At 33.0% G+C, this 22,793-nt stretch overlaps 1 protein-coding gene across 1 annotated transcript; it reads right to left on the bottom strand.

Moving 5' to 3' along the window:
• Nucleotides 1-7,182: 7,182 nt before the first annotated feature.
• Nucleotides 7,183-18,145, bottom strand: LOC129886072 (importin subunit alpha-4). The gene is made up of 10 exons (XM_055960597.1): nucleotides 17,773-18,145; nucleotides 14,611-14,707; nucleotides 14,442-14,533; nucleotides 14,221-14,352; nucleotides 12,919-13,104; nucleotides 12,651-12,814; nucleotides 12,404-12,482; nucleotides 11,887-12,015; nucleotides 8,375-8,502; nucleotides 7,183-7,882 (listed from the first exon to the last, which is right to left on the bottom strand). Exons 1-10 carry the CDS (start codon nucleotides 17,974-17,976, stop codon nucleotides 7,504-7,506), a joined length of 1,590 nt encoding a protein of 529 aa, XP_055816572.1. The 5' UTR covers nucleotides 17,977-18,145; the 3' UTR covers nucleotides 7,183-7,503.
• Between the last annotated feature and the right edge of the window lie 4,648 nt (nucleotides 18,146-22,793).

Below are 22,793 nucleotides of genomic sequence, written 5' to 3'. Positions count from 1 at the left end.
AGTAATTAACAAAACCACAACTTATATACAAAGGGCAAAAGGTATTAGAGAAAAAACAAAAGGGACCTTACTTATAGTTCCACTATATGAGTTGAGTACTAGCTTCACTAAAAAATAAAAAAAAAGGTAAAAAGAGAAGAAAATAAGTTTACCCCCGGATACTCATACCTAATTGACAAAATTACCCTCAGCTCACACATCACGGCTAGATTCATCACTACACGGCATTCTCCACGTGCCTCTCGCGTGCTGGATACTACATCAGCATTTCCCCCAAATCGTCAACTACTCGCCGGAATGTCCAAAAGCCGATCACCGGCCGACTAATATCCCGGCTATCCCGTTGTAGAAACTTCTATAACTACATTAGACATAAATAGAAGCTTACAATTTAGATAGTACATCCACAGAAAAGGAAGAAAAAACAGAGCATGGAGACGAGAACAACAGATTCAACGGCGGAGATAATAGACCAGACGATAGAATCAACGATGTTGAAAGGCAATTCAAGGACCTGCCGAGGTGAGAAAGCCAAGCTGATGCTACCCCATGGAAACGAGGAGGCCGAAACGACGCCGTCGTGGCTTCTCGGACTCCAATTCGGTGTGAAATACGAAGTGAACAGCCTTGGCCACCGCATAAAGGACGTCGGAAGTGAGAAACTAACTCGGATCCACCTGAAAGCTGACGTGGACGATTGGTGCCACCCTGATTCTGCCATGTATCTATCTGGTTCGTCTTTTTTCTCTAGGAGATATTTTAATTTGGCGGAAGGGAATAGAATATTTTGAGCACAACTCAAAAAGAGGATTCTAGCAAGTGGTAAAGTTGGGGCTTTTTATATATTTAGAAAAACAAATTCTGAACCTATTTACTGTGTTCAGTTTGAACCAATAGAGAAATGAAATTTGAATTAACTAGACAATGAATACTTCTAAATAACTTTTGTCCCAATGAGTTCTTATCTTTATGGCCAAAATACTACAAAAATATTAGTCCTCCGATTAAAAAATAATGACATAATTTGATTTGATATAAAATTTAAGAAATAAAAGAACTCATCTACGATATTATTTTTATATTATGGCCGTAAACATGTTACTTAAAAAACTGAAATTAAAGTGGTTTCGATTATTCTTTTTTAAACAAACTAAAAAAAAAGTCATTCTTTATTAAATGGAAAGAATAGTTATTTTCTTTCCATTTATCTTAATCTTGATAATGGATATAGTAAATTGGTTCATACTATTGGTGAAAAAATAATAAATATCCTATAAAATTAATTAAGATGAGGGTAAGCTCATTGGACACCACAATTATAAATAGAAAGAAAATCTAAAAATCAATAGTTTCTGAATATACACAGAGTTTTATTATAACCCAAGGATAGATTTTTAGAGAAAAAGATAATATTCCCTAAAAGATATTTTCTCAAATCCAGTTCAAACTTGTATTTTCAAAAGTATTTTTGGAGTGAATCTTGGGGCTGGGCATACCAAATGCCTCGAGCGTGAATAAAAGGTGTAGATTCATGGAGCATATATTCTAGAATTTGAGGTGTAAACCACAAGCGTAAAAACTTACGAGAGTAAAAGTGTATATCTCGGACATTCAATTTGATTTTTATTGTTTTAATTTTTTTTTGATATAGATCATCTTTTTTGTTGGCGTAATGATATTTGTAGTGATTTTTTCTAAAATATATGGTATATAAACAGTAACTTTCATAAAAAATGACACTATCATAAATAACTTTTCTAGATGATTATGCTTGAAATTGGTAGGATGGAGATTCATAGCACTATGTTTTCAAGACAACTTTATTCATTTTTTATCATTAGTCTTACACTTTTTATCTTTCTCCTTCTTTGAAATATATAAACAATAATCAACACAAATATTAGTTGAGGAACTACTAGTAGATGTAGAGATCGATGTGGATATGATTTAATTTTAATAATTATCACGCCTATTATCATTTTTTGTGTTACCTTTCTCAAATAATTAATAATTATTTTATAACTTTTTCTATATTATTGGTGATGAAATTTATTTGAATTAATTTGTAGAATTATTGAAAGTTTTCCATTCACTTATTTTCTTGGTGATAAACTTATAAATTGATGATAAATAAGATTTAAATCCCATGTTTCAAGACTTACGTATTGCCTAATGCCGTATAAAACGCATCGCTTCACCTTATACTATTTAAAAAATGGATTTGACGATGGACATTTATAGCTAAACAGCAAAATTCGTTGTCAATCCTACTTAGCGATAAATTTTCATTAGCTACAAGCAAAATAGCGACAATGTTCATAGCTAATTTGAATGTTTTTTATTAGTGTCACACCCTCGCCTCTAAAACATATTGGTTCAAACATGCAACTTTGCCCAAAAATTATTTCATTATAATACAAAATTAAACCAATACTATATCCAAACCATCATCTAAGTAATTGATTTTCGTGATTGGCGTTTTCTCGCTCACTTCATAAATTATTTGTCATATAGACTATACTATTTTAAATAACATTAGTATTTAATTATATTTATCATAGCATTTTATTACAACCGTCTAAAATAAATGCTTGTTGAACTCTTGGTTGTCAACGATCGAGTAACAGCAAGTATTTTGAATTTCAATTATTAAGGCTAGATTGATATGTGGAGTATTATTTTCGATGATAATTCTGGTTGTGAATTGTGATTTTGAAAATTAGAGGGTACAATTGCAACTCTATCCACAAAAGCCATTTTAGTTAGATAATGAAGGAGACAAACTCGTGAGGTTGTCTAATTTAATAAAGTTAAACAAAGTTATATAATGTGCGTAATTAGACCCTAAAACACATGAAACACACGACTCAGTAATATTGGATTAAAATATTACAACATAATGTCTTTATTAATAATACAAATGTTTTCAATTATAGAAAAATGATATTTTTTTAACTGAATAAAATAAAAATTGTGTCACATAAATTGAGATAGAAAAAATATTTCCCATAAACATGTTCCTATTTGTCATGATCAAATTAAAATCTCCAAATATATGCACAAACAAATGTTTCTGTTTAACTTTTGGTTTATATTTTAGCCCCGTTGTTTTATCAGTCTTAAATATGCCCCCCCACTAATGATTTTACACTCAAAAAATTAGTGAAGCCATGTATTGCTTGGAGGTATATTCAGACCTTTTCAATTATATTCTTTCAACGGCACGAGGCTTTCATCAATCAAAAGGTAAATTTAAGAAAAGAACTCTTAAAGGATAAATATTTTAATGAAAAAATAACCATATAGTAATTCACTATTTACAAGCAAAAGATACATGTACCATAAATGGACATTATATTATATATATATATGTCGCTACATGGGGATGAAGTCATGAAGAGTTCTTATTTATACTGATGAGATGATATGGCATGGGAATGGGTCATACTACTTCCTTCCTATATACGGAGAAAGGGAAACTCATATTAAAGCTGACGGTTGATATGGATTTATGATTCTACAATATGAATGAATACATTATTTTTTAAAAAAATATTAAGTGAAAATTGATCTCAAATCGTTTTGATAAATAGTTTAACATTTAATCAAGTGCATCATTTAGTCGTTTTATTGTATGGACGCCAACATATATATTCTCTGTTGTCAAGAGAGGTTTAACTCGAGGGTTGTTTGAGAATGAGATAGAAAAATTATCTCCTGAGTCCCATCATTAAAGTACAAATAATAAAATAAATAATTTTAAAATTAAAATTCCTAATTAAATAGATATTTTATTAAAAATATTTATCACATATTAATTGATCACTTACTAAATCAAGATAGAATTAATTAAATTTTTTTTATTTTATCCGTACAATTAATACGGTCTTTTAAATGTAAACAATTTTCAATACTAGTCATTTCTATACTCTATGTATATTGCATTGATATAAACAAAGAGTAAAATGATAAAGTCTTTTTAATGTATTAATAATTTCTTAATCACCTTATAAAATTAAAAATATTCATCTAATATGGGATGAAAGTAGTATAAAATAAAATAATCTTATAATTTAAATTTTTTTTATCTAGATACCTCCTGCGAAACCATTGCCCCTCTCTGATAATGACTTCCACAGTGCATGGACATAATATCATTTTAATAATGTCGGCACCATACTCTTTATTTGTTTATTTTCCATTTTTTGCAAATTCTTGATTAGACATGTGATATTTGTCTTATTTAAATATCAATGAGGCAAATTTTTAAGTATAATTAAGTACTTTAATCATAGTTAAAACTTAAAAGAATATATATTACCATTGAAGTCTATTCAATTTTAGCTAAACAAAAAACACCATCTCACAATTTTTTTGGAACCACAGTAAATCATTTGCGTTATCCATATAAAACTTAATTTTCCATTCAAAACTAAATAAATAAATATTTTTTCATAGACTAAATTTCTGCATATTCAAAACAAACATTCAAATAATTAGTAGTTGTTTTACGAAAAGAAAACATTGTAAATCATAAAATAGAATTTTTAGAATTTAGATATTAAATAAATAGTATTGAAAATTATTTTTCCATACAATATCAAAGAAACCAAAGTGGATATTTTGTTAGATTAACTTTTTTGAAAAATAGATAGAATCTTTGTAAAAATATATATATATTTGACAAATCTTGATCGTGACTAAGTGCTGTAAAACTATGGACAAACCTTTTTACATTAAAAGTTTGATAATATTCCAAATTTTGGAAGATTGAATATTTTCTTATCAAAATTGAAAAACTCAAACAGCACCATTTTTTTAATTATGGTTATTAGTATACTTCTTTGGTTAAGAAAATAAATTAATTTAGACTTTTGATATATAAGAGCACGAATTTAGGAAAGTAAGAAGAGGGGTCGAATTTCGTCGAGCATATCAAACATTTACTACTTAATAGTAGGGTGGGGGTAGAGCATCAATTATCAGTTCGGTCCAACCCAATAATTTATATTTATATCAAAAAATCTTTATTAAATAAGTATAAATATTAATTACAAACCTAATAACTAAGAAGAATTATAAGTTCAGCGATCTTTCGAAGTTTTTAAACATCAAATTTTGATTCTGCCTATGCTTACAACTTAATACATATTTCGCATTTTTCTTTTTAATTCATTTTTAAAAAAAATGTATCTTTTTTTTTTGACAACTTCTTAATTTCAACTCTCCACATGATATAGTTAAGACCTGATATATTTAAAACCACGGGATTTAATTTTTTGTAAAGTCAAAATCAGATAAATAAATTACAACGAAGAGAATATTAATAAGGGAAAAGGATCAAAAATGTCCTTAAATTATTTAAAATGAATAAAAATATCCTCCATTTATAGTTTGGTCTAAAAATGCCCTTGCCGTAAACACTTTGATGCAAAAATGCCCTTGCCGTCAATTTAATGGGTCAAAAATACTCCTACTGTTACAAAATGGGTCAAAAATGTCCTTTTTCGAATAAATATATACATATTTTTAAAAATAAATCTTGTTACTCATAAAAAATATTACTTTTAAGGAACTCCATTTTTGTTTTCTTTCTTTTTAAACCATCTTAAGTAATAAAAATGTAGGAAATTATTTTATTATTCATAATCTCATTTTATGAATTAAAAAAGAATAATTTTATGCACTCTAAGTTTTAACGGATAATATATGTCATATATATAAGATCATAATAAATTCATCATTAATTTTTATTTAAATAACGATAAAAAATAATTATATAATGTAAGAAATATTTTTAATTTTTTTTTTTTTCTAATTGAAGTAGAATAAATATTTGCTAATAAAATAAATATTATTAGGAAAAAAATGTGTTCAAAAATAAAATAAATAATATATTTATTTTAAAAAGAATATTTTTGAACCAAACTATAAATAAAGGACATTTTTATTCATTTCAAATAATTTAAGGACATTTTTGTATGTTTACAAATGGAGTCTTGGTGATTTTGCAAAGTCAATATCATCGTGTCCTTTTTTTGTTTGAAGAATTGGTAATTTGTATGTTCATACAGAACTACCAAAACTTATTAGTTAAGAAATAGACTTACGAGTTAAGATGTTGTGAACTGTTACATTAGATAAGTGATGGTATGCCACGTGCTGTAGACATTACAATTTATATAATCTAATGATGTATGCCTTTATTTAAATTTCATTATTATATGTGGACGTCAAGCATTGAAGATATTCAAGACCTACGCAGATCCTTCCACCAATGACCCAACCATTGGCGGATCCAACCTTATACTACTAGATTTATCTTTAACTTAATATTTCAACACGAAATATAAATTTATGTATAAAAATTTACTAAGATTATTAATTTGGCATGAATCCATAACTTAAATTTAATAATAAGAATGTAAAAAATTTAAATTTTGAATTCCTCTTTATAAAAACTTCTGATCTTCGTGGTAACTATCAACATCAAATATTTAATTAGATAGTTAGTAATAATACAAGTGTCATTTAATACTGAAGAAATTTGCTGTTGTTTTTCTGGTTAAAGTAATGAGTAGTATAGAAATTATTGCATTGTTTTCAATTGAATTTGCATTAAATTTAATTTTTGCAAAACGTGGTAGACTAGTATAGACCCCTTTGTTAAAGAAGATCCCACATGGGTGTATTACTTCATATTTTAATGTAAGAGCATTAGATCCATGGCCTTTGAAGTCATATACTCCCATCGTTCACTTTTACTCGTTCATTATTTTAAAAATAATTTTTTACTTTTATTTATCACTTTTAACATATCAAAAAAAAAATCATACTTTATCCTTAGCATTGATTACTTGTTCCTCAAATCATTTTCCAAGACCTAATATTAAACATCAATTAATAGTAGTGTGGCAAAATAGTCATACAATCATTGTTTCTTAATGAGTGTGCCAAGTCCAAATGTTACAAGTAATGTCAAGTCCAAATGTGATGAGTAAAAGTGAGCGGAAGAGGAAGTATAATTGTATAAGATGACACTGCAAGATTGTGATAAATACGTTGTGATGTGTGGTAGAAATATAAAAATAAATCCTACAAAACTTGCACTACATAAATGGTGAAAGATAATACAAAACTTACACTACATAAATGGTGAAAGTTGATTCACAAAAAAACATCTATGACCAATTGAGTAGCTCGTAATTTTCTTGAGCAACATTTAAATTATCTTGAGCAACATTTAAACCACATATTATGAATTCAATCATAAATATATCATGTACCCCACGCAAAAAGCCAGCCAAAAGAACACTCTGGTAATGTAATGTTGAGAGTAGAATGAAAATTTAGAAAACACAAACTAAACCATTACTTTTCAGACAATTCAAAAGGCCAGACCAAAAACCCTGACCCTTGGCGACAAGAAGATCCAATTACATAGTCTAAAATTGTGATCCACCAGTCAAGAGACCTATAAAACAAAAGAGACTCACTAATCTTCTAGCCAAACTTGAATCCACCTGCAGGAACATTAGGCTGGTTGTTTCCGAATTGGAAACCTTGCTGATTTCCATCAGCACCATCGGGGAGATTTTGCTCTTCATCTTCTTCAGCCCAGTATTTCTCCAAGATCTTTACAGCCTTCTCATATATCTCATTGTTGTCGTGAGTTTGGAGATTCTCAATCTTGTCCAATCCATCACATTCATCGATCATTTGTGCATACAAATTGATTCCACCATTCGCGCCCGCTTCTTTGTCCATCTCGCCCACCTTCAGTATATTCTCAAGCCCCTCCAAGCATACTGTAACGATTCTGGGATCTGGACAAATTAGGAGATCACATAGTGGCTTAATGCAACCTTGACTTGCCAAGAACCTGCAAGAGGATAAACAACAGATCTCATTAATAGAAACGGATACACCATTAGCATGAAAGACAGAGCTTCTGACCCCATTAACTTCTCTGATCCCCAATAGAAAGGGAAGTCTTTCAACTCGTGACTGAAATGTTTGTCTTTCCACAGTGGAACGGTAATTCACAATTTGCTCATTCAAAAACCCACAAGCTATTCCCTTAAATGGTTTCACAATTATCAGTTCATGTTTCAAAAGCAGGAGCTTTACCTATTTTATCACAAGAAAACACTACAATAGAATGTCTATTAAGAGTGCCTGATCATCATTTATCAAAGAAGAAGAAAATCTGTTGTTAGTTTTGCTCAAACTTCAAGAACAGTTATTTACTTAAAAATTCATTAAAAATATATTGGCTCTGGTTACAAGAAGAGTATGACCCGATCATAAGTCATATCAGATGAATAGCAGAATTAAAGGGGACTCGCAGAGAGTATACAGAGAAAGAACAAACCTAATCTGGTCATTAGATCCTCCAGAGGTAGCATTTGAGATAGCCCATGCTGCCTCCTTCTTAATGTCAAATTCTGCATTTTGCAATAGGTGTACCAAGGGAAGAATAATATTTGCCTCAATAACAGCCTGTTTAGAAGGAAATAAACAAGTGCATTAGCAGCAAAAGCCATATAAAGGAAAAGAATATTTGGAATTCCAGGATTAATTTGTTTCATCCTGGAAAGGGTAAAAGGCGAAAAAAGCGGCAACAAACTTGACCAAAAGGAAGCGAGCTTCTCAATGAAACAACTTATTAGTAGATATCTTCCCATCGTGTAACACTCTAATAGTACTTCTTCATTTCAACAATCATACTCTAATCGTGTGCTACATCTTCATTTTTATTTTATTTTTGACACTGGTTATGTGCTACATCTTCATTTATCATACCATTCTCTGGAAAGTCTAGCCCAAGCATCTCTTCATCAAAAAAAAAAAAAGTTTAGCCCAAGCATCTAATTGTGTATATTTTGGCAGCACAAGCTCGTCTAATCTCACTCAATCACTCTTATGATACCTAAATGTGCAACAGCGCAGATATTGCATCTACTTACCCAAACACCTTACTTGTTTCTTTGTAGTTTAAGCTCTTGGTTGATACCCTCACTAGCTTTATCAATTAACACAATATCATTCCCAAAGAGCATATACCATGGGACCTCATCGAGTGTACCGTTAGTTAGCTCATTCATATCAAGGATAAACAAACACTTGTAAGAGTTCCTTCGTACATTTTCTTCTTTTTTTTCCATGCGGAAAATTTAATTCCTCTGTACATAACTTAAAAAAATAATTTCTTTTGCGAATTCACAGCTGAACCTTGATGGGAAATCTATAGCGAGCTTTATAAGGCCGACCACTCCATAAGCCGCTGGAGGAGAAAGCTCGAAGAGCTTCCCTTCATTCATTACTAAGCCAAGGTCCCAGGTCTCCGAGTCAGCCCGCGCTTTTTCGAAGAATCCTGCATCCATGGGGATACAGCCTGGCAGGCCTTCCCTTTCCGCCGGAGCTTCATGGGCGTTGCCCCGTTCCCCAATCAGATGTTTGGATGTGAGCTATACTCCGCGAGGAGCCAAACGGGCGTATGGCCTTGCCTTGCCATTTGACCTCTTTTCCCGTGTGACTAGGAATGCTCAGTGACAACCTCTCAATTGTCACCGCCTGGCCTCTCTTGCTACCACGGTAGCACCTAGTGTGGTCGGCACCAATCGTGTTCGGACAACGAAGCTTACACTCATTCACATTGGTTCATCCAAATTATTAATATTTGTGCTTATATTTAGTTTTTCTTCATCTGCGTTTTTTCCCACTTAATCCCATTTTTAGTTGCACTTTTCCCTCAAAATTCCAGAGACCCTAGCGCTTTCTACGCATTTTACCTTTGATAATATTGACTGTAGCTCAAGTGCTCGATTATATATTAATCAACCACACTCAATCCCAAATTAGTCGAGGTTGGCTTATGAATCCTCTTTATCCATTCCGCTTTTTTCCTATTACTTTGTTACATCTCTCACTTTTCTGGAATATTTTCTGATTTCTTTCATTCCAAATTAGTCAAATAAAAAAAAGTAAGATGAAATTTGTTACCCACACTACCTGCATTTCCTTACCAATTTTTAATAACCTCCCAACCAGTGAGTCTCTTTCATTGTCTTGGGTAGCACCTAAAAGCAAGGTTAAATAACAAGACCACAAACCTTTCTAATCCTACTTTTTCATGGCATTCTTTACTTTTGTAGACCTAATCCTATGAGTGTAGCTAAAGTTTTCCTTTTCTAATATACACTATAATTTTAAGTTAAGAGTAACTAGTTGCTCATACCAACTACTCATCCAAATAAAAGTAATTATTGATTCACACAAAAATCTTAAGAACCCAAAAGATACATCTTAAGAACATAAGTACATATCGATGCATAAATTTGGAAGGGGAGAGAGACATACCAAATGTAGGAAGAAAATTAAGAGTTAAAATCCAATACACACCAGTAATGCAATTATGCATAGGAGAATAACTTGGCATATAAGAGAATGCAACCTAGAAAACCTACTCTGTTCTACATTTTTCTCTTCTCAGTGAAACATACACACCATCAAGTCCTTAAAACCAGATCTTATACTGTTGTTTTTTTACTTTCTAGAAACCCATCCTACTGGATAGCATGCAAGCATGATGAGCCTATTTGCATTAAAGAGTGCCAAGAAAAAATAATGGAAAATGCAATAACTAGAAACAGGAGCTCCCTGTGTCCAGGCAAAATCTAGAAAAGAAGGGAAAAGTGCATGTACAATGAAACCATTATCTATTTACCCTGAAAATAACATCAGTTTATTCAGCAAAAATCGAAACTAAGCTGCAGGTGTGCAAAGCACGTGATAACAGAAATACCATATGTTGTAGCATCTAAGGGCTCTCTTCTTTCCCTTTATAATGTCTTACATTAAATTCATCATAAATAAATGTGTTATATTAAATATCAAGTATAATTTCAAAGACCTCCCTTCAGGTTTGGCTTCATAAAATGGGTACTTCCCTTGTGGTTTATGATACTATACTTACCTCCCTTATTTTGATTTTTTTGTAACAATTTTTTAAACCTATTTATTGTCAATGAAAAAGAATTATCATTTGACTGATTTGTCCATACTTCAACACTTTTTTCTTTATCTAATATTATGAAGAAAATGAAGTAAAAGACTTCTGGAACAGACCTACTTTTTTAAAAATTTACTTAAATATTAATAGTTATTAGAAGAATAAGTAAAAGAGAAAAAATTAATAAAAGATGTTTATAAACAAGAGTACTAATATGGGAAAATTAGTCAAACGATAATTCCTTTTTATTAACTATAAATAGGTTAAAAGAATAGTTAAAAAGAAATTAAAATAAGGGAGGCAAAGTGTAATATCATAAACCACAAGGGAGGTGAGTGTTGCGAAGTCAAACATAAGGTGAGGCTCTGAAATTATCCTAAAATGTTACGCTAATATGTGACCTATTGAATCACTGCATAAAGGAGTGTAATAACGAAGCCACCTCAACACGGCCATCAAACCCTCAGAAAAGGGAAGGGACAAAGACAGGTTGTAAAGCATAGTCTGTAACCTACTTTTGGAAGGTCATTGAATAAAAATATAGAACTACATTTTAAATAAAACAGAAGTACCTAACAGAGAAAGAACTCATGATTATGTCTAGCATCTACAAGACAATAACACGGAGCTTGACAGCCAGAGTGTGGAAACAAGAGAGGAGGAGCAAGGCAATAATTAGCATTAAGCACAAAGTACTTCTTCAATCCCAAAAGCTTATAGGCACTTCGCTTCTGTGCAAACAACTTAAGGATAGCATTTATTTATTTTTTGAACCTGAACTTAAAAATGACATTTAATGTAGAACTGCAAACTACTCCATGTTGGCAGCAGACTAATAAAATCAGAAGCACTTAAGTGGAATGAAGATATACCTGTATTTGGGCTCTGTTTCCAGCAGTGATATTAGAGATTGTCCAACATGCTTCCTTCTTGATGCTTTTCTTGTGATTTTGAGTTAACAATTGATACAGACATGGCAAGACTTGGTTGTCAATTACATACTGAAATATAAATACCAGTAAGTCATGTAGAGCGAAAGAAAGAGAAAAGAAGAACACTTAAATTCATATCCAAGTAGCAGCAGAGGTGATATTAGCTGAACTTCCCATTTTTTCTGATTATAAAGAATATATACACAACTTCATCCTGAAAGACAAAGTGCCATTATGAATTTCTGGCAATGTGTTACTCAGACGTTTTGTTTTGCTCAGTAAACAGATCCACATGATGCTAATCATGGATAACATAATCTACTGCATAACAATTTTCACATCATTTAGATTTTCGATGTGGAGATAGAGTGACCTGAAAGACAGAGTGCAAAGATAATTTGAACACGATAAAGTAGCATCACAGCATTGATTCGGACAGAGGATGACGTCACATTACCTGTGTTTGAGCATCATCACCAGTAACAATATTTCCCGCAGTCCGGAGAGCAGGTATGAGAACAGTAGGTGATGGATGACTTCATAGGACCAGGAGGGAAAAAGGCAAGGTTAGCATCAAATCAGCTGGAATTTTATGAAAATGCAAGTATAAAGTTGGACATCAAAGAGAAATCTCCAACCCCTAAATGCATGGATGCTGACTAATTTAAAGCAAAGCGATGATTGTAGAGAGAGTTGGAACTTACAGAAGAAGCTCCACTAGTCGTGGACAGACACCAGCATCAATTACAGCCTGAATCTTATCATTTGGGCCATCAGATAAATAAGAAAGAGCCCAGCAAGCATCTGTCAAGACTTCTTCATCATTCATGTGGATAAGTTGTTGAAGTACGGGTAATGCAGGTTTGACCTATAAAATACACTCTCAGATTATTATTTCTGAAATAAATATTTACCTATCTAGACAGATCCGGAGCTGACATTAATAAGGAAGCATGATTTAAGAACACTTACTGCCTCAAATGGTGTTGGTGGTTTCCCTCGACAAAAGTTGGAGAGGGTCCATGTAGCATTTCTTAGCATTGAAAGCTTTGAGTGTTCATTCAACTGAGCTAGCAATGGCATCAGCGCACCCTGACTTAGAACAAGATCTCTACAACTTGGGGAATCTCCAGCAACATTGCCCAAAGCCCAGACTGCCTGTTTAGTAAATTGGTGTCAAGATAGAATTGTTGTCAGAATTTTTAGAAAGAGACAACAATTATTAAAAACTAATGTTTACTTTGTCAAGGGACTTGCACTTTTTTAGAAGCTTGGACACATAATTATTTGAAGACAAAATCTGGAAACTTTCGGACCTATATTCATACAACAATTTATACCACTAGGGATAGCATCCATAGTGGCATACTTCCATTAAAGGACTAGGATGAAGCTTTGAAAGTTAAGGATATGCAAGACAAGGTTGATGATCTTCAATTGGAAATCTAGAAGATGCTTATTGTGGAAGAATAACCCAAGAATTATGACAAGGAGTGGGCTAAGTGTTATACGTATTTCATGGTCCAAGTCCAAGAGGACCAAGATTGGGCCCACATGGAGCCCAAGAGGAGGGGCCCACATGGAGCCCAAGAAAGGAGCTGAAAATTCTGCCCAAAATGGCCTGAAAATCATGTCCATATAGAGCCAAAAGGAGCTTAAACCTCGCTTTAGGGCTTAAGGGCGCCTTTGACAACACTGAAGTAACCTGAATCATATAAGTGGTATCAGTCTATTAGAGCGCTAACCTTTGTGTTATCAGCTAGGTTTTCACTTAATATTGAACTCCTTGACAACAGCACTATACAACTCACTAATCCCTTAACAAAGTGCAAAATGCATCCCGCAGTTGCAACACAATGTCCTATCTACTTGGAAATTTAAATTTAGTTATCCAAATTAAAATTTTTAGTTTGACATCTTCATTGCTTTTTTGCTCCATGTCCAACTGTACATCAAGAAAAATGTTACCCATTTAATTATTTCTTCATTAATCTAATATTTTAAGCAAAATCAAATCTAACTTATGGAATAATTGTTTTCATTATCAAGGTTTCTTGAAGTATACTGACTTTAATTTAAAGAAGCTCATCAGTACTGAATTATGTTTTAGGTTACATAACAAATTGCAAAGTCATTCCTGTTCCACAAACCGAAGATATCTGTGCAAGAGGTGACATAGTTTAAACTCTAACACTCAACAGGAGAATATTGAAATCCACGTCCAACAATCGGGTGCATAAATAAAAGTAAAATGAAATAACAAAACAAGATTACCTGTTCACGGACATCATCACTGGTTGAGCTAAGAAGTTGTACAAACATAGGAACAGCTCCATGGTCAATCACAACACGAGTATGTTCTGATGTTCCAGATGCAACATTTGTCAATGCCCAGGCAGCTTCAAACTTCAGACATAGGTCAAATTTAAGATGGTTGCTGAATCTTGCACAAAGACAACACAACAGGAAAAGAAGGAAGAGTAGGTAACACTTACTTGAAGCTGAGGTAAGTCCTGTCGTCCGAGGAATTCCACAAATCGAGGGATAACTCCAGCTTTAATTACCTCATCAATTGGAGGGCTGCGCTCTACAGTTAAGGAAACTATTGTCAATAGCAAAAAAAATAAGAAATTTAAATCCAAAAACAACGGAACAAAGAAATACCAATCGATAAGAGCTTCCTGAAATGTGTAGTTGCTTCGACTTGCGCCGCAGGATCTTCTGACCATACTCCTTGGACCATAATAGGAATACTTTCCAGCTGTTAGAAAACACAAAAAGATATTAGAAGTGGACCTAGATTATAGTAAAAAAGTTTGGGGAAGGGAAGGATGAGACTATCATCTTTAGTGAGCCTTTGGCCATGAAAACCATATATTATTCACTTTATTTGGTATTTTTAAAGTTGGAGCTAGAGTTGTGTTTGGTCATACATTTTGCAAAGAATATTTAAAATTTGAATGTACTTTTTCTAAATATGATTTATACCCTCAATCTCTAAAAACTAGCAAAATCACCAACTTGACTAATTTATCTGAAACATACAATTAAATCTACCCTGAAAGAGTAATATCTCATAATAGATGGTCACATAATGTCATAGATTAGATCTCATATACGAGCTACTAAATACTACTACAAATATTTTTTTGCTTTATTTGGAATTTTTTATGTTGAAGTTGAAGATGGAGTTGCGTTTGGTTATAGTTTTTGCAAATAATATTTGGTTGTTTGAATGTACTTTTTCTTTAAAAAAATGAAATATAATTTAAATGAGATCATTTATATAAAAATAAAATTTAGCGTAAAATTTGAAAAAGGAAAATATAGTGAAAGTGAACAGGGGTTTTGGGTGTTTCCCAAATTCCAAATACAACTTGAACTTTATATTTGAAATTTTGATGGCCGAAAGGCTGATGTTCAAATAAAGTGGAAGAAAATCCCGACAAAAGTGAATAATTCACATGGCCAAACGGGTCCTTTTAATCTCTCAAATATACTCCACCTGTTATTCAAAGCATCATATGATGCTTTCTTATAAAACTAATGCTACCTTTACAGAAGGAAAAATTTAAATGCTACCTCTTCAACAATAGTAAGTAAGACAAACTTAGTGATTTCCATTCTTCTTAATTTCAAGAAGAGAACTTGCTAAATTTTACATTTATGTTTGTAATTATGCTAGCATCATTCCTCTTCTATTCTCATATCTTCTTTCTACAATTCCTTGGTTCTATTTCCTCATTATGCTGCGGAACTATTACTGAAATTTGAAGCTAAGTTTTCTTGAAATTCATGTCTACACTGACATTATGTGATTAAGACTCTGATTCTATTAATAATATGCTGAAAATTGAGGCTAATATTTAGTATGTTCAGATTTCAAGTCCTTGACCTTCCTTAAGTTAAAACAATGTTTTAAAGCGAAAAGCACAAAAAAGAAACAAGGTTCACGAGGCTTAAAGTAAAAGGCGAAAAGTATAGTGCACACTTCTTTGAAGTGAAGTGTACAATTTACAAAAAGTTAAAAAAGATCAAACTATGAATTTAGTACTATAATAATGAAATTGCAAATAAAATAACTAATTTCAGCATCCATATACAATAATACTGATATTAATCCAACTCCTCAAAGTTGAGATTCAAAGAATCAACTGCCAATCATTTGGAACTCTTTGCACGTCATTGTCTGAAAGGTACACTTCTCTGAAGCGCACATAAACTCTTGCTTTGCATCACTTTAAGCAGTGAATGGCTTTTAAAAAATGCAATCACTTGTTAATTTAATATTTCTGATTATAAAGAGTTTTAACTTAATTATGTTGGGAAAACTTTCACATTTTTCTAACCCATATGGCATTTATTTTGATGAAGCGCGCACCTTGTTTGAAAATGCGGACTTCAATTTCTCATCAAAGACAATAATACTATCAAACTGACTTTTGCTTTTCAATTTCATTACACGATCACAATTCTAAATTCATTTCATGCCAGAAAGACTAGGTTAGTGATGATATGCTACAAAATGGACACTCCCGTCACATTGAGCCTCATAAGGTAAGAGTTCCTTTTGGTCTTGACAGAAGTCCAGCTAATTATTTCCCCGATCAATTATGGACATGTTATTCATTGTGGGATGAAGTAATAATATTGAAAAATAAATAACATGTCCATGATTGATCTGGGGAAATAATGAATTATGGACATGTTATTCATCAAATAATTACAGATATATTAACCTGATAAAAATAATTACCGATGTATTAACCCGAAATTTCAACTTGTCTTTGTTCACACTTACAACAAAAAATGTCATATAGAGAGAGATGTGAAAGAAAGGGCGAAAACAAGAACTCAATTAAAAAAAGAAGTTAGCTCTAATTATGATTATCTGAGAAGTGATTTTGTTGATTTGTTTAAAATTGTTATGGAACACTATTTGTAAAGTATGGGTTTCCTTTCTATCTCTTTCTAAGTTTAGCCAGTGCTCCGTTCCAACATCTCTGCTACTTTTTTTTTCCTTATTTTGATAATCATAGTGTCCAGGTTGCGCACAACTTAACTAACTCACGGAATACATGTCACCTCCCATTAGCAACAGGTACCGGGCATCACTGCTACTTACTAACCTACTTGGTCTACCACTCCCTCAATTTGATCAGCATATTGAAATTTGCCAAATAGTTTAACATTTTTTTAATAAATGATGAGATAATTTCATTTATCTCATACTAGGATGGTGCAAAACTATAAAATAAAAGTGATTGTGTGCGGCATCCGCCATATAACACTGTCCTAATAACCTATACATACTAGCATTCTCTCCTTAACCCCAAAGAATTGAGTTTTCAAATTACAAATTAAATAGTTATGTATAGGATTATAAGGAGTTCATTTGCCGATCCCACTGGTAATCAAGGGCTGAACAGCTTTAAAAAAAAAAGTATTTTTGGCGAGCAAATCTGCACATAATTCTCTGTATATAATCAAAGTCGAAGCATCTGGTGTTTCTTGCTTATTGCTAAAATATTTCCAAGCAGTTAATCAGGATCTCAATAATTAACACATAAATAAATGGTGGACTATTAAGTGGAGTCAAACTTCAGCAACAACAAAAAAAAAATTAAAAAAAAAAAGAATCAGAGTTCCATTAATTCACTTCAAAATACCTAAATTAGTCGAAAGATAAAAGCAAAAGTACAAACTTTAATCGACCTATCAAATCAAGAATCACCCCATCGTTAAGATCAATAACAAAATAAACAAAACCCAGCAAAATCGCAAAAAGGTATACAAAAATCGGTATTAAGAGTTGAAAAAAAATACCCTTTTCTCAATAGCGGCATCGGGTAATTGCTGGGAGTGAAGAAGAAGACCCTCTCTGCGCTTCTTGAGAAGATTGTCTTCTCGCTTGTTCTTCCTGATCTCAACCAAATTGTCCTCTCTCCTTCTACGGGCTTCATCTGCGTCAACCCCAATTTTGTAAGATTTCTTGCGGACTTCAGTTCGATTGCTGGGTCGAAGAGACATTTTTAGTGGGAAATTGAGGGGACAATGCCTCTCCTTTCCCTCTCGCTCCCTGTAGAAGAAGGAAAATAAAGAAACGCGGAAACTGGAAAAGTGAGAGAGTGAGGGGAAGAGAAAACCTTTTGGGGGAGTGAGATTGAAGAATATAAAGTAGGAATGGGCTATGCCTATGAATTCTCACTTTTGGTATTCCTGTTTTTGCTTTGAAGACACGTTATTAAGGAAAAATACAGCGTGCTTATTGGTCTTTCTTTAAGCTAAGCGTTTTGCCCAAATTACCAAATATGTTTAACAAGTTATTTTTCAGCCTACTTTCGTCAAGTTTTATTATATATTTGATCATAAAAAAAATTAAAAATATTATTTTGTATTCGTAAGTTTTAAAAATTATTAAAAATACTCATAAATTTGTATTATCATTTTACAATAAACATGTTCCCGTTAAAATAAAAAACTTATATCATAATTGATAATAATCAAGAACAACAAAATAACAATATGGGCAAGAACAATATATTAATTGCATTAAAAACAAATTTTCAATCTTGTCATTCAAATTATTCTTTTCCGAAGATGAAGTAACAAACTATTCTTTTATAATAGATAGAGATATTATTTAGTGGGTTTGGTTGGCCTCGTTAATAAAGTAAGTTGTTAGATAAATATTAGTTGAAATTAATAAATGAGAGTGTTTTTATAAAATAGAAAAATTTGGATAATTTTAAAAAATTTAAAAATTCTCAACTATTAGAACTTGGCTCAAGTATTAGTTTATTTTTTGTAGAAATTGGGATGTTTGACAAATACATTTGCCAAGTAATAGCAAGTTATATGGTCAAACACTAATTTCTAATTTTTTTTCCCAAAAATATTGGGGGAAAACAGCACCTAAACTTGGGAGTTTCTACTCATATATTAAAAATTTCTCATATAAAAAGACATTTAAATTTATATGAAATTAAACAAATAGATACACATATTATATCAAAAATATTTGTAAATTTCAGGCAAATACAAATGGGGTTGATATTGTAGGTCAGGAATGCGGGGTAGTAGAAATGGGAGCTATGGGTTTTGAGTGAGGCTGGGTGTGTAGAGGGCAAATATTAGACAAATATAGTAAGATATTATTTATGAAACTTGTTTTTTCTACGTTCACTATAAAAGTTATTTTTTCCTTCATATCAAACACACCTAAATTATAAAAAAAATTATCGGAGTTGAATCTTAAACTATTTTAGAAAATCAACTAAAATAAGTCATCTTAAATTACGTGAATGCGTAACTACTTTAAAAGACCAATTAAGATAACTCATCTTAAATTACGCGAATAAATATATGATTAAAAAAATGAGAATGTAATCTTATTATTGTATATCAATTAAATATAAACAAGTTCGTTATGTATACTTTATATGTACTCTTATCTCCATTAGGATAACAACCATATTTAAACAAAATACGACTACGGAATAAATATGCCTCCAAAGTGTTACATTAAAAGTAGATAACAACAACAACATATCTAGTGAAATTTCACAAGTGGGTCTGGAGAGGGTAGAATGTACACAGACCTTACTACTACCTCATAGAGGTAGAGAGACTGTTTTCCGAAAGACCTTTGGCTCAAAAGTCACAGTTCCAAGTACGAGAGAAAAATAATATATATAGCATATGAAAAAAAATATAAATAAAAATAAAATGCAATGCAAAATTTACAAGACAAGAACAATAACTATAGCAAAGTACTGTGATAATCAAAGGCAATAGCAACACAACTATAAAGGCACGCCTACACCTACAATCACCCTAAATCGACACACGGCAAGACACCATTCTATCCCTACTAGCCTTTTACCCTAATCCACAACCTCCACTCTTTTCTATCTAAGGTTATGTCCTCGGTGATATGGAGTAGCATCATATCTTGTCTAATCACCTCTCTCCAATACTTTTTCGGTCTACACCTACCTCTCCACATATCCCGCAAATCCAACCGCTCGCACCTCCTAACTGGGGTGTCGGCACCTCTCCTCTGAACATGCCCAAACTATCTCAGTCTCTCTTCTCTCATCTTGTCGACCATAGATGTCACTCCTACCTTCTCCCCGAATAACCTCATTCTTGATCTTATTACTCCTAGTGTGTCCACACATCCATCTCAGCATCCTCATCTCCGCAACATGCATCTTCTGAACATGAGAGTTTTTTACTGGTCAGCACTCCATTCCATATAACAACGCTGGTCTAACTACCATTCAGTAGAACTTACCTTTAAGTTTAGGTGGTACTTTCTTATCACACAGGACTCCAAAGCTAGCCTTCATTTCAACCATGCTGCCCCAATGTGGTGTATGACATCATCGTCGATATTTCGACTACTCTGGATGATGTATCCAAGATATTTAAAGTTTTTTGTCTTGGGGGTAGGTTAGGTGGCAAGCCTCACTTCCCTGCTCTCTTCATCCATCGCAACACTAAATTTGCACTCCAAGTATTCTGTTTTGGTCTTGCTCAATCTGAACCCTTTGGACTCCAGCGTTTGTCTCCAAACCGCCAAACTATCATTAACTCCGTCTCGAGTCTCATCAATCAAAACTATGTCGTCCGCAAATAACATACACCATGGAACCTCCTCCTAAATAGATCCATCACCAAGGCAAAAAAAAGGGCTCAGCACAGATCCCTGATGTAATCCCATCCAACAGGAAAATGTTCTAAGCCACCTCCCACCGTCCTAATTCGAGTCTTGGTTCCAGCATACATGTTCTTTATCGCCCTAATATACATCATCGGGACACCTTTAGCCTCCAGATACCTCTAGAGAACATCCCTCAGAACTTTGTCATAAGCCTTTTCAAGGTCAATGAACACCATATGAAGATCCCTTTTTTTGTCTAAATTTCTCCATCAATCTTCGAATAAGATGGATTGCTTCAGTATTCGACCGCCTTGGCATGAATTCAAAATGGTTCTCTAAGATTGACACTCCTCTCCTCACCCTCATCTTCACCACTCCCTCTCAAATCTTCATAGTGTGGCTTAATAGGTTGATACCCTTGTAATTATTACAGTTTTGGATATCACCCCTGTTCTTGTACAATGGAACCATAGTACTCCACCTTCATTCATCAGACATCTTAGCAGTCTTTAAAATAACATTAAACAACTTAGTCAACCACACCAAACCAGCCTTGTCAGTGCTCTTCCAAAAGTCCATTGAAATTTCATCGGGCCCGGTCGCTCTCCCCCTTCTCATCCCGCTAATAGCATGTCTAACCTCCTCAACCTTAAAACACCTATAGTACTCAAAGTCTCGAAGACTATGAGAGTACGCCAAATCACCTAGTACAATGTCTCTGTCTCCTTTTTTATTTAGGAGTCTGTGGAAGTAAGCTTGCCACCTCTGCTTGATAGAGATCTCATCTACTAGCACTTCACCTTCCTCGTCCTTGATGCACTTTACTAGATCCAGATCGCGCGCTTTTCTCTCTCTCACTTTGGTGAGCCTATGCAATCTCTTATCCCCGCCTTTTTCCCCTAACTCGACATACTGGCGTTCAAAAGCTGTCGTATTAGCACTGGTGACCGCCGACTTCGCTTATGTCTTTGCTTTCTTATAGATATCTTTAAGCCTATTCTTCTCCTCCTCATCCACGCACTTCAACCACTCTGTCTAGGCAACCTTCTTGGCTTTCACTTTGCCTTGTACTTCTTCATTCCAGTACCAATCTCCTTGACGACCACCAAAGATTCCTCTCGATACCCTAAGAACCTCGGTAGTTGCTTTTCTAATGCAACCAGTTGTCATGTCCATATGTTGTTTACATCCCCGCTACTACTCCAGGCCCTTAAATCATTCAACTTCTCCCGAGAAAAGGTGGGAGTTAGGCCCCCCATCTAATCCTCGGTTGATCATAAATGATCTTCTTTCTCCTATCCCTCTTAATCTCCAAGTCCATGACCAAAAGCTTATGTTAGGTGGTAATATTTTCACTCGGAATAACCTTGCAATCCTTACAACGGCCTCTATCACCCTTCCGGAGGAATAAGTAGTTAATATGAGTCCAAGCTACCATGCTACTAAAGGTGACCAATTGATTACCCCTCTTCAAAAAACACAAATTAGCAATAACCAACTCAAAAGCTTAGACAAACTCCAAGAGAGAAACCCCACCGCCATTCCTTTCCCCAAAACCAAAACCTCCACGGACATCATCAAAACCATTAGAAGTTGTACCAATATAACCATTGAAATCTCCACCAATGAAAATCTTTTCGATACTAAGTATACCTCTCACTACTTCATCCAAATCCTCTCAAAAGAGCCTTTTGACAACGTTAAAAGTAGATATGACCAATAAATATATTATCAAAGTATTTTTGATAAGGCTATTTATTAGTTAAACATCATCCCTTGATTCATGAAGTATTAGGTCATCTTGAATTACAAAAAGATTGTGTGTGAGCCTGTGAGGCATATGATAAATTACCAAATAAAAGAAGTTATTATTGTACATCTCAGAGCCAATATTTTATGAACTCAATTAAAATTATTTTTTCATTATACTGTTAATATATTTTTTATGTGTTAATAAATCACTTCGTGATGGGATAACTAGAAATGATGAAATTAATATACTAAATTTGCTCGTTAAGTTTATACGTAACAAAATACAAATGTAATATTTTTTATATACTTTGTGCTTGATAACAAAAAGTAAAATATAAAAAAGTGAAGGATTGCGCAGTTGAATTATTATAAGTTTTTAGCAGATAGACGATATGGGTGTTATCCTTGTTGTATTTGAAAATAAAAT

Source organism: Solanum dulcamara, chromosome 4, assembly GCF_947179165.1.
Source record: "Solanum dulcamara chromosome 4, daSolDulc1.2, whole genome shotgun sequence".
Taxonomy (NCBI): domain Eukaryota; kingdom Viridiplantae; phylum Streptophyta; class Magnoliopsida; order Solanales; family Solanaceae; genus Solanum; species Solanum dulcamara.
This window is presented reverse-complemented; position numbering and strand designations above follow the sequence as displayed.